Below are 13,232 nucleotides of genomic sequence, written 5' to 3' on the forward strand. Positions count from 1 at the left end.
ACAGTTTAATTACTCTCCAGATCCCATTTTCTCTTTGTGGAAGCTCTAAATTGTTCATCCTTGCCTTTGATGTGTACCTCAGTGTCAACACATTGAGGCTGGCCACGACAGCAGCTGCACCACATCAGCTTGCCTAAACCGGCTACCATGATGTACAGCACTGAGCACGCTCCAAAGAAAAGATCCAACGAGAGGTAAATGAAGGAAAAAAAACATGACGACAGTCCACCAGCGTGAAAAATGACATCTGCTAGAGCAGAGCAACCCTCCAGGAAATAATCTTGTTTTTCAAGAGAATAAATTCAAAGATCAATCAGGGAGAGTAAGACAAATCCTGGAGGGGGCGATAACAAAGATGAGAAAGAGACAGGGCAAGAAAATTGCAAAAAAATAGCAGCACACACAGCTCCCAAACTTATAACATAATGGGTGACCCATCGAAAAAAGATCAAAACAAACAGAATGCCTGCTCTCACAGATAAATAGTCTTCTAGTTTGTTGTGGGAAAGACTGGTATATCTGGTAATCCACAAAATTCACTGGCCACTTTCACTATAATACCAGCCCACCAGGTTTTAAGAGTATTGCAGAATATCCTGTGACAGTTGCTTTACCTTCAGAGACAGTGGCTGCTCTGACCCGGGGTAACGTCTGGGAGCAGAATTCTCAGAAAGCGGCAATGTCCAGTGTTTCTCCAGGGATGCCTTTTTGAAAATCAAAATATTCTGATTTTATTTATATATATATACACACACACATATATACATATATATATACATATATATATACATACATACATACATACATACATACATACATATACATACACATACATTTTTTCCAGACAACAGACGAGGAACAAAATAAAGTGTCTGATATATAATATGTGTGTATGTGTGCACATACAGGTTAGTGTCTTAGTATATGTTTCTCTGTTTTTGTGTATGTGTCCAAATTTGCATGTCTGCAGGCACATGCGCAGGTTTTTCTGCACCTGTGTCTGTGTCTATGTACTCACTGGTCACTTTATTAGGTACACCGTGCTAGTGCTGGGTTGGACCATATTGACATGATAGCATCACGCAGTTGCTGCAGATTTGTCGGCTGCACATCCATGATCTTCCATTACACTACATCTCAAAGTTGCTCTATTGGATTGAGATCTGGTGACTGTGGAGGCCATTGGAGTACAGTGCACTCATTGTGAAGTTCAAGAAACCAGTTTTAGATGATTTGAACTTTGTGACAGGGTGCATTATCCTGCTCCTAGAAGATGGCCGTATGGTCATAAAGGGATGGACATGTCAGCAACAATACTCAGGTAGGCTGTCGCGTTTAAATTATGTTCAATTGGTACTAAGAGGCCCAAAGTGTGGCAAGAAAATATCCCTAATACCATTACACCACCACCACTCGCCTGAACAGTTGATACAAGGCAGGATGGATCCATGCTTTCATGTTGTTTACACCAAATTCTGACCTTACCTGAATGTCCCAGCTGAAATCGAGACTCATCAGACCAGTCAATGTTTATTCAATCTTCTATTGTCCACTTTTGGTGAGCCTGTGCAAACTGTAGCCTCACTTTCCTGTTCTTATCTGACAGGAGTGGCACCCAGTGTGGTCTTCTGCTGCTGTAGCCCATCTGCTTCAAGGTTCGACATGTTGTGCGTTCAGAGATTGTATTTTGTATACCTTGGTTCTAACAAATGGTTATTTGAGTTACTTTCTGTCATCTCGAACCAGTATGCCCATTCTCCTTTGATCTCTGACATCAACAAGGCATTTTCATCCACACAACAGCCGCTCACTGGATATTTTCTCTTTTTTTGGACCATTCATTGTAAACGCAAGAGATGGTTGTGTGTGAAAATCACAGTAGCTCAGCAGCATTGTGGTGATGGCGCAATGGATAAGAGGCCTGCCTTTGGTGTGAGAGACCCAGGTTCAACTCCCCACTGTGACCCATGCGCCATGTGTCCCTGAGCAAGACACTTAACCCCTCGTTGCTCCAGAGGTGTGCAACCTCTGACATGTATAGCAATTGTAAGTCGCTTTGGATAAAAGCGTCCGCTAAATGAATAAATGTAATGTAACAATTAAATTTTATTTATAGAGTGCCAAATAACAACAACAGTTATCTCACAGCGCTTTTCATAAAAGAGCAGGTCTAGACCCTACTATGTGATGTTAAGACCGTACTCTGTGATGTTAATAAAGTACCTAAGTGGCCAGTGAGTGTACGTATCTATGCAGATTTGCATGTGTGCAGGATTGTGTGTGTTTATGGAGAGTTTGGGGAAAGTCTATTTATGTATGCATCTTATATTATATATTTATATTTTATCCTCCGTACAGGTTTGTGTGTCTGATAGGGCCTAGGGTAACGCATTACTTATCCATGAAAGTGAAGAACACATAAACTTGTGCTCATACCTCATCAAAGACAAACTCATTCACGTCCACCTCCTCAAAGGTGTCGTCCTCTACGGTGTCCAGGCATGTGACAGCAGCCAGAGCAGATGTGAGCCTCCTCCTCAGAGTGAAGCCCCTCCAAAATGCCTGGAGGTACCCAAAGAAGAAATGGTAGAAAACCTTCCATGAATCATGAGGCACACGTAAATATTGTGTGTTATCCCATTAGGGAAATAAAACATGTTAACCTCTCTTTTAATTGCAAAGTGTTCTGCTGTCTGAACTCTGCATGACTCTGGGCTGTTCCGAGACAAATGGAGCTCCAGTGTGCCTCTAAATCCTCCAATTCCCAATGGGCTGGGGGGGGCACACTTCACTTCAAGTTGAGTCGAGCAGGAATCCTAGAACTCTTACTACCACACTTCTTTGGAATCTAATTAATCACTCTTTCCCCTCCCCCCCCCGCCCCCCACCACCACATGCACACATACTATTCTACTACACTACCACCCCCAACTTCTACCTTAGAGAGCCCTAAAGGACTCATCAAACACTTTTTGTGTTGAGAAGGGATTTGGGAGAAGTGTTGAGTAGCATGTTTTTCAGAACAGCAGCTTACACCTATATGCAGAGGATTAGCCGAATAAGCCTCCATAGCACGTATGAGGCCTAAAGATGGATGTTCAAGGGTGAAAATGGACATTTTCAGATGTCCACTGTGTGAAAGAAACTCCAGGTTGTAGCCATGTTACTGGAAAATTCTAGTTGAAGCAGTAAGGTCCTTAATTATACATTGACAATTTCAGGCCAGTCTCTTGTCTATGCTAAACTAAGCTTGTGAAATATTGGAGGTTTTGAAACTAGCAGGCACACTGACATATTGGCAGGTTTTATGCAGATAGGGTGCTGAAAAAAATCAATTGATGAGTCAAATGGTGATTAATTAATATACCAAAAATATTATTTACCAATTATCTGATACGGACTACTTGTTAGTTGCTGCCCAAATGCATATGTCCTTAGTTCTTTAATGCATCCATGAACATACTCATGTAATGGAGAGATTAATTCCACTGGACTAATACATGATTATTAGCAAAAAATCAAACAGGTTGAATGATTCAGGTCAGATATTCTGAAAGTAGAAGGCAGTCTCTGGCTTCTCGTGCTCTTTGGGTATGTTGTGTTTAATTCAATTCAGTTTTATTTTACACCAGATCGTAACCTTAACCATATGCATATGTGTATAATTTGCAGAGACCCAATAATTCCCACCATGAGCAAGCACTTGGTGACAGTGTCATCACTCAGGGTGGGCAGCCATCTGCCTCAACTGGTTGGGTGAAATGAGCACATGATTTACATACGCTACTTCTACTGGATAGTTGTTTTCTGACATTGCTACTGTACTCCACACAAGGAAGTTTTTAATTTCTTGCTGCAAAGGTAACATAACTATGTCCTTCCAAACTGGCATCAGAGGAAAACTGGTGTTGGTGGAGGATGTTGCAAAATGACAAAATAGTATGTATGTAGTAAGTATGCTTTTTATGTAAAAAAAGCAACAACCACAGTGGACTAAAAAAAGGTTAGAATCTCCAACAAAATTCCAAACAGTTTCACCTGGATGACAGTTGCTGCATAATCTTGGCTCCTGTTAATATAGGAAGGTCCTGGCTTTCCTCCTCTTCCTCCTCCCTTCTCAGCTGTGGAAGGGCTGCTGATGTTCCCACATTTCTGTCTGTATTTCCTCCACAGCTGCTGAATCACGACTGCTGCTGTGCTGCTCCAGAGAAGACACACACATAGACAAATACACACACACAAAGTGAGGGATATACATGATGTCATAGCACCTTAGTCTTTCAAAACATTTCTGAGACAGCAGGACTCTGGAGAGTTTAAGCCTGTCCAGAGCCACCCTTCATATGAAAGATCTATTGTCCTCCCAAAGATACGGCAGCGTTAATGATGAAGCTGCGTGTTAAAATGAATAAGATGTTCAACATCTTCTGCTATAAATCACATAAAGGAGGCTCCAATGATGACAAATGTTCTGCAACAGAAAGGCGGAGCTGCTATAAAAAGTATAAAAATTTCATTTTTTTAAACTGTTTGCTTTAAGCCAGCAGTGTCCACTTGTGTACTTGTGTATACTGTTATTAGAAACACTACATCAGCTGATCTCACTGATCTGCTGTCAACAGTGCAGAGTTGGATGGAATGGGAATACTATTGACTCAGAACATTTGGTGAATTACTTTTGGAGGTCCAGGTCTTGATGGTTGGACACAGGTGCCATTTCAAGATTGGAGGAAATAGTTTTTCCCTTTGTTGTTAAGGAGTGAACACTGCCAGAGTTAGCTTTGCTAACCGTTGGCCCTGTCTTTGGACCTGTTCTAACATTGTCGAATGTTTCATGCTGACTCTCTGCAGATGAGTTCCCTTCGAAAGTCCAGTAGCTGCATTTGATATTGTTCCTGTCTGGAATAACTGGTGGAATTTTTCCAGTGGACTCTATTTCTGGACACTCGATAACCTCTTCAGCATTGGGACTGTCAATGTCGATTGTTTCTTTGGGTGTTGCTTGACCTGCAGCCCTGCATTTGTCAGCCACAGTGGTGTCACCATATTCATGGGCAAATCTCTGGTCCTTAGCCAGCTGCAGAGCCTCAGTGAAGTGTCGGCAGGAGGTCTTTACAGCATCCAGGGAAGATGAGGCATTACTGTGAACATATGCACACAAAAACACACCGTTTTAGGCATGGATGCTCACTCTTTTTAGAATGTCTGCATGTACTGTAACACTGAAGAGCCTGTGACAAACAGCCACTCACACACACACGTTTCAGAAAATTACAGTAACACCCTTACCTAGCTCCATTCGTCACGAATAAAAAACAGATCTACTCAGTGGACCTATGCAGTGCACCCTCCTTTTTTGTCAGGAAAGCTGACAACTAAATGGCAGCACTGATTAAATATTATACATTTAGTGACAGTGTACTAAGCTTGATGATTTTGCCAATGCTGCATTAATGTAACCTTTCCTCTTTAAAAGCTTTTATTTAATGTAAGGATGAGCATGTTAGTTTTAATTAGATTTTGTATTGATTTTTGTAGTGGTGTGATTAGTTTGACATTGGCAAATCCCTGCCTGTATGAGATGGATTTGGTACTGTTCAGATTTAATCAACATACTTACAGTATGAAAATTAAGAAAATGTTTTTGTTTCTAAAACAGATTTCCAATTTTTTAAGAAAATCATAGGTGTAATCAAAAAAAACACACCAAAGAATATTTCTGTATCTGTAAGACTTTTTTAAATTATCAATGGTGTTATGAAATGAAATTAATGATTCAAACAAACAAAATTGTAATTCTAACAAAACGTTTAAAGGTCTGCAATTCACATGAGGTTCAGAGTAATTTAGTTTAGACCATACTGTTATGAAATAGTATTAAAAAAAGTGTAATTCAGCATGCTTAATTTCTTGAGAAATTCAATCTATTCTGCTGCAACACAGGAAAATCTAATACAGATGCAGATGCTGACATTTAGTTCTTACTCTTGACCAGTTCATCTGAGGTGAGGTCAATGAACTGTGTGTGTGTGTGTGTGTGTGTGTGTGTGTGTGTGTGTGTGTGTGTGTGTGTGTGTGTGTGTGTGTGTGTGTGTGTGTGTGTGTGTGTGTGAGTGAGTGAGTGAGTGAGAGAGAGAGAGAGAGAGAGAGAGAGTTGCCTGCCTGCTCTGTGTGTGCCTTAATACCATATAATGTCTCTTTCATTGAGGGGATAAACTGACTACAAAGCACTCTCAATGGAAACTTAATGAATCTATTAGCAATGCTAGGCTCTCCTTGTCTTCAACCCTGAGGGTGTAGAGACGCGTCAGTACCCAGTCAGTCTGGAGGGCCCCGTAGCCTTAGGTAGTACAGCTTCTTCTCTACAAAGACATAGCCATTCATTCTCAGTGGGACAAGGGGAAAAGAAGTCGGGAGGTCCAAAAGGATTGTGACCCCACTGACACTCGTCCCCCGTACCTGCTGGTTCACTCCAGGGTCACCATCAACATGTATACCACTGATATAAGAGGTTAGGAATGGACGAATGGACAGGAACAAAAAAACGTTTTTTACACAGTCAAAGCTGCAGTATGAAATTATTTTCCACAGGGAAATAATAAATCCAAGAAACATATTGAGTATTGCTAATCTGCATCTGTCTGTAATCATGTGTGTACCAAAATCCATACTGGTTACTTATCTTTTCAATTATCATCTGGGTGTTCCCAGTAGAAGACATACACTCTTGAACAAAATCTTAAGACCGGGGGAAACATTGCAAGTACTCACATTTCGCGCTGGTGGATCATAACCGGGTTGTAAGTATTGCTTCAAAATGCCAAAAGAAGAAACAGGAGCAAGAGACAAAAAATATAGAGTTGGCCATTTATTGAAAACTGCATTTAAACTCAAACAGGCTGTTCATCAGCTGATCAAAAGTTTAAGACCATAGCCCAAAAATAAACCTACAACAGAACTAAAAGTGTCAAAAAAGGACTCAGTAGTGAGTAGCCCCACCGTTCTTGTTGATCACTTCAAACACTCGTTTCGGCATGCTTGATGCGACTGTTCCCCGGAGGCTGCTGGGAACGTTGCAAGAAGATGGCTTCACGTGAAGATGGCTTCACGAAGGGCATCCGTGGTCTGGAACTGACGTCCATTTTTGTAAACTTCCCTTGCCATCCATCCCCAAATGTTCTCAATGGGATTTAGATCAGGAGAACACGCAGGATGGTCCAAAAGAGCAACGTTATTCTCCTGGAAGAAGTCCTTCGTCAGGCGGGCGTTGAGAATTGCAGCGTTGTCCTGTTGAAAGACCCAGTCATTACCGCACAGACGGGGGCCCTCAGTCAAGAGGGATGCCCGCTGCAACATGTCCACATAGCCAGTCGCCGTTTGACAAATTTTTTCTCGTCAGAGAATAAAACTTTCTTCCACCTTTCAATGTACCATGTTTGGTGCTCCCTTGCAAATTCCAAACGGGCAAGTTTGTGGCGTGGGAGGAGACATGGCCTTTGAAGACGTTTTTGTTCTTGAAGCCCTTCTCTCGCAGATGACGTCTTATGGTTATTGGGCTACAGTCAGCATCAGTAAGTGTCTTAATTTGGGTCGAGGATCGACCTGTGTCTTCACGGACAACCCGTCGGATCCTGCGGCTCAGTGCAGGAGAATTTTTTTGGGGTCTACCACTTGACTTTTTTGTCCCATAACTCTCAGGATCTTTTAAGAAATGTAAAATGACTGTCTTACTGCGTCCAACCTTGGCAGCGATGGCGCGTTGCGAGAGGCCTTGCTTGTGCAGCTCAACAATCCTGCCACGTTCAATGAGAGAAAGCCTTTTTGCCTTTGCCATCAAGAGATCATGACAGTGTGACTGCCTGAAGATCAATGACACGAAAGCCATATTTTTGTGCAGATTTTACCTTTTTATGCCTATGGTCTTAAACTTTTGATCAGCTGATGAACAGCCTGTTTGAGTTTAAATGCAGTTTTCAATAAATGGCCTACTCTATATTTTTTGTCTCTTGCTCCTGTTTCTTCTTTTGGCATTTTGAAGCAATACTTACAACCCGGTTATGATCCACCAGCGCGAAATGCGAGTACTTGCAATGTTTCCCCCGGTCTTAAGATTTTGTTCAAGAGTGTAGTATAATGAATTTATTATGTTTTTATTGCAGATTCTACAGCAGTGGCTATACAGATGCAGTTTACCTCAACCTCAACTAGATGCCAGCTCAAAAAAAAGTGGTGGCGTGTGAAGTAATAAGCTTTACAACCTAAAAGCAAAAATATTCTAGCTTGTAGTTGTGGTATTTTTAGTGAGGAATTCCCTCTCTGTGTTTCTCTAGTGTCTCCAGGGAATAACTGTAACTTTGGAAGATACTCACTTGATTTGTCTAACTCAGACTGCTGAAGCTACACATTAGTCTTAGCTGAACTTTGAAATGCATCTTGAAACAGAGCAATGATTGAATTTTGATCCCCATTTCTTAGGGAGAGACCACAGGAAGAACAACTTGAACGACCAATGACTCTTTTAATGGACTCCAGTTTGTCTCTAAGAAGCTGTTGCACTGTTCGGTAGCAAGAGATATATGCAAGGAAAATCCGGACCATGGCCAGGAGAAGAAGAAGTCAGAAACAGCAGGATTCTTTTCCTCAAAAACAACTTCTACATGTATTTTTTTCACTCTAGGACACAGAAATATTTGTTTTATCTTTTGTGCTCCCAACTTTTGTTTATCTTAAACTTTGGTGTTTAGATTAAGAGCCAAATTCATAAAAACTCAATTCTAAGTATTCTACGTAGAAAATAAAGGCAGTTTGTAAGGAACAGAGGAATTAGCCTTCACCTACACCGTGTGGAGAAACATTGTGAAACCAAACCCCATGATTTCCCACCTTACAGTCACCAGTGGACTGGCATGTGACTCTCCTCTCACCTCCCCTAAACCTCAGACAGACACAAGGTCAGGCCAGGGGTTAAATGGCTGTGTTGGTCCTTGCAAAATCCCCAGAATGGCTCATTGTCCAGAGGCTAGGAGGGTAGAGGGCACACAGTGAGGGGTGAAGCAAAGGGAGTGCCATGCTAGCCCCCAAGCCATAGGAGTCCTCGGTGTGACCCATACGAGCAGCCGCAGCCACGTTTCATCTTTTGTGCTGCGTAATTTGGAAGGGTCACGAAGATAAGCAGAAAGTTGACCACTGTTTTAAGTATTGGTGGTCCGTCTTGCATAGGAGTGTCAATGTGTGCAGAGGCCAGTGACACTGAAGGACTTGTGAAAATAGATGGACGTTGTCTTTAGGCTCGCTACGCCCTATGTATCAGACATAACAAGAAGATAGCTAACATTCCTGACTGCTTTCTGTCTGTCTGACAAGCTACTCAGCATAAGATAAAATGTGTAATATGACCTCGTTTACTCTTTTCAAGTGTGTTAGTTAGAGTTTTACCTCTCACCTGCATGTTTCATATTTTTTCTTCTTACTACTTTATAAGTGCTATCTAGCAATCATATATTACAGATTGACCAAACTTTTTATTGCAGAAAAATTAGGATGGTGACAAGATACATTGAAGGGAGAGAGAACGTGCTATTCCTGACATTGGAACTACAATGCATGCACAATTATTCTCAATGAATAATTATTTCTATGCATATTTTCCAACTCCAAACCATATAAACTTAAATACTCTTGGATATACTTGTAGTTAATCATTTTCAGGTGTATTGAGGGAGGGTGTTGCGAAAATTGGGCAAAGAAATACCTGAAGACCGATTTTTCAAAGGTTTTATGGACAGATGAAATGAGAGCAACTCTTGATGGTCCAGATGGATGTGAACCACTGATGGACCACTTCAACTCAGGCGCCAGCAAGGTGGGGGAGGGGTACTGTTATAGGCTGCTATCATCAAGGATGAGATAGTTGGATGTTTTCGGGTTGAAGATGGACTGAAACTCAACTCCCAAACCTACTGACACTTTCTGGAAGATGCCTTCTTCAAGCAGTGGTACAGGAAGAAACCCGCAGTTTTCTAGAAGGCCATGATCTTTATGCAGGACAATGATCCATCACATGCATCCAAGTACTCCGCTACTTGGCTAGCCAGCAAGGGCCTCAAAGATGCCTGAATAATATTTTTTATTTTTTATTTAACCTTTATTTAACCAGGTGAGCCTCATTGAGATTAAAATCTCTTTTGCAAGAGAGACCTGGCCAAGACGCAGCATAAAAGAACATAAAGGACAAGTTTCCAACATATAAAAGACATCAATCATACATACATACATAAGTAACACAAGCCCCTTTGTTGAATAAGGCAGAATACAACTTTATAAACAGCGACACTGACCAATGTTCACCTGCTCCATATCCTTCAGAGCTGAAACAAACTGAAACTGAAGAAATAAAGGCAGTCAGTTTCAACGAGTTCTGAAGAAGGTTCCAAGCAGAAGGTGCAGCAAACATGAAGGCTTTTTTACCTAATTCTGTTCGGACACGGGGGACCAAAAAGTGTGGGACGTCCTTTGAACGTAATCCATAATGGCCTTGAGTACTTGTTAAAAAGATACTCAAATAGGTAGGAGCTTGTCCAAGAAGTGCCTTATAGATAAAACACAGCCAATGAGTGTACCTTCTTGCATAGAGAGAGGGCCATTTACCTTTATAGTAGACTTGGGCTCTTTCCTCACCTGACTTGAATCCTACTGAGAACTTGTGGACCCTTCTCAAACTTCAGATTTACAGTCAGGGAAGACAGTACACCAACCAAGACAGTACACCAACAGCAACCACAGCATTTGGGAAGCTGTGGTTGCTGCTTCAGTGAAAGTTGATCAAATCCTATCCAAAAATTGTATTCAATTATGTCTTTCTTTTCTATCTTGTTACACTTACTCTAAAAATTGGGAATAAACAAGTAATTTGATAGAAATGATTTTTGTAATTTAGTTGCCTAATAATTCTGCACACTAACAGTTGGCTAATAATTCTGCACACTTTTGGATTGACTGAAAGCATTGTGTTTGTTCAACAATAAAATTAACCCTGAGGAATACAATTTGCCTAATAATTGTGCAAGCAGTGTAGTGTACATTTATTACCCTTTTTTCTATTAGGACACCTCAAAACCATATTTGAATGATCAAATATGAGCTGAAACTTTCCCTCCTCCCTTCCCATGAGCTGCTTCAGAAATCACTTCTCAGTTTACCAACACAGATGATGTAAGTGTGTTACCTAACTAAGCGGAAAATCTGCAGTACATATAGCAGATCCATGGTGTCAGTATTACAGACGATGATCGTGATGAAAATGATGTTATCTGAGTTAACAATAAGCACTTCCTATCACAGATTTATTTTTCTTGATGGGTCCGTAACAGCTCTAGAAAGGATTAGGAGGATTGGGGTCAGACACCGATCCAACCACTTTCTCTGAACACTGATGAGACCTGCACTCATCCAAACTAGACACACAGCAGACAGTACAAGTACACAAGCAGTCAGTCATTTGTCTCTTACCTGAGCTCCCTGTTGTGCTGCTGCTGTAAATCATGAGTCTGCTGAAGCTGAGCCTGACAGAATGTTAGGAAGCTTCCTATGGCCAAGCTGACTTGTTGAACAGCAGGCGGCGATAGAAAAGAGTCTGTCTCCTGCTTATCGATGGCCCTCAGGCCAGGCACTGCTCTCTGAAGAGTGGATCTGAAAAGGAGTGCAAGCTGAATAAAATATCGGTGGCCATGTTTTAATTACCTTAATTTTTTGTTATTATAATAACAAACAGTCTTATATTAGAAGAAGCCTTCTAAAATTGAAAACATAATTTTCGGCCAATAATTATATTTCTGTATATTTCTTAAAAGACACACAAGACCAATGTGGCTCATACTATCAATACATTTAGTTAAAAAAATGTAGGCAAAAATTAACTAAGCTTCCAATTATATTTACCTTTAAATTTATAACTTTTCAGCTGACACACACACACATTTCTGTCTTTTTTAATAACTATAATATTGCTGCTACTGTTCTACATAACAGTATAGCATTTTAAAAGCACTCTTCACCACCACTGCAGTGAATACAAACAACTTGGTGAGTCCTACAGTTTGTATAAACAAGAGTATATTCAAAGACGATGAAAGCACTGAAGACATAAACAGAACTCAAAAAAGAGACTGATGCAGCGAAAAAATTCTCAAAAAGAGTCTCACGTTATACAGAGAGGTTCTGTCGTGGCTAAGGACGAAGACATGAAGTTTTTACCAAGGGGTAGCTATTCTCTTTTTAGCTTTATTTTTGATGCCACTCATCTTATATGCTGTTGTGCATGCTAAGTACACATTTTGCCCTCCGGACTAACTAGACTAATCTATTTACAGTAATTTGATGAATTTGCTGAACTTTTCCACTGGTATAAATGATGCACACTGTGATCTGGTATAACAATCTGAATACATTTTGAGGCAGTTAACACAATTGTTAACTTTATATTGTATTCCAAATGGTATATGTTAGGTACTATCAGACAGTCTTCAAACTGGAGGGGAGCCCTGAATGGCTACGAGTCTGGGGGAGAGGTAACCGCTGCCTGAGGCTAAGGATGTACAAGCAGAGGAATCCCAACTATCTGCCAGAGAAACATACTCAGAGCATCCTCCAGCAGAGGCCAAATGTGGTCTGTGTTCAGTGGGAAAATGTAGAGCTGGAAACTCTACAGGACACTAGGGAACAGCAACAGTTAAATCCATAAAAATACAAGCCTTCAGGCTATGAAGTCAATTTTTTAAAACATTTTGAACAACTGGGTTTTTCAGAATTTTTTCCCAGAGCACCATATGCTCTTAAATCTAGTCTACTGTGTCACCAGAGGAGGATAAAACATGTGTTGAGGGCAAACCTTTCATTTCACCATCTCATAATATGTGTTTTTGTGAATCCTTATTTCATACTGCATTTCTTTACATGTACATCTCAAGATATTTTACCAATTCACAGCTATAATAGATTTTCAAGGGTAGATCTTGCTGGATTATTTAAAACAGTTTAATTTTACTGTAATAAACAATTGCTCCCAACAGTTTATGTACCATAACCACTGACTGTACAACTAATAAAGATGAAGCAGAGAGCAAAGTATTAAATCCATTGAAAAAAATAAACAATGCTGACAAAGCATCTGCATGTGGTTTATTTTGATTCAGGTACTTTCTTCCGACCTTTGCAGAGGATTTAAACCTGTAACC

General features: G+C 40.6%; 1 protein-coding gene across 2 annotated transcripts in view; it reads right to left on the reverse strand.

Annotated features, from left to right (window-relative positions):
• The window catches only part of lrriq1 (leucine-rich repeats and IQ motif containing 1), a 39,153-nt gene that overhangs the window by 13,162 nt on the left and 12,759 nt on the right, over positions 1–13,232 (reverse strand). For both annotated transcript variants that reach the window (XM_046038144.1, XM_046038145.1), the window contains exons 14-18: positions 11,509–11,688; positions 4,677–5,141; positions 4,039–4,198; positions 2,437–2,562; positions 615–704 (exon numbers count right to left, since the gene is read on the reverse strand). In XM_046038144.1, the coding sequence (XP_045894100.1) occupies positions 615–704; positions 2,437–2,562; positions 4,039–4,198; positions 4,677–5,141; positions 11,509–11,688 (1,021 nt within the window). The remainder of the gene's footprint in view (positions 1–614; positions 705–2,436; positions 2,563–4,038; positions 4,199–4,676; positions 5,142–11,508; positions 11,689–13,232) is intronic.

Source organism: Micropterus dolomieu, linkage group LG22 (genome assembly GCF_021292245.1).
Source record: "Micropterus dolomieu isolate WLL.071019.BEF.003 ecotype Adirondacks linkage group LG22, ASM2129224v1, whole genome shotgun sequence".
In the NCBI taxonomy this organism is placed as follows: Eukaryota; Metazoa; Chordata; class Actinopteri; order Centrarchiformes; family Centrarchidae; genus Micropterus; species Micropterus dolomieu.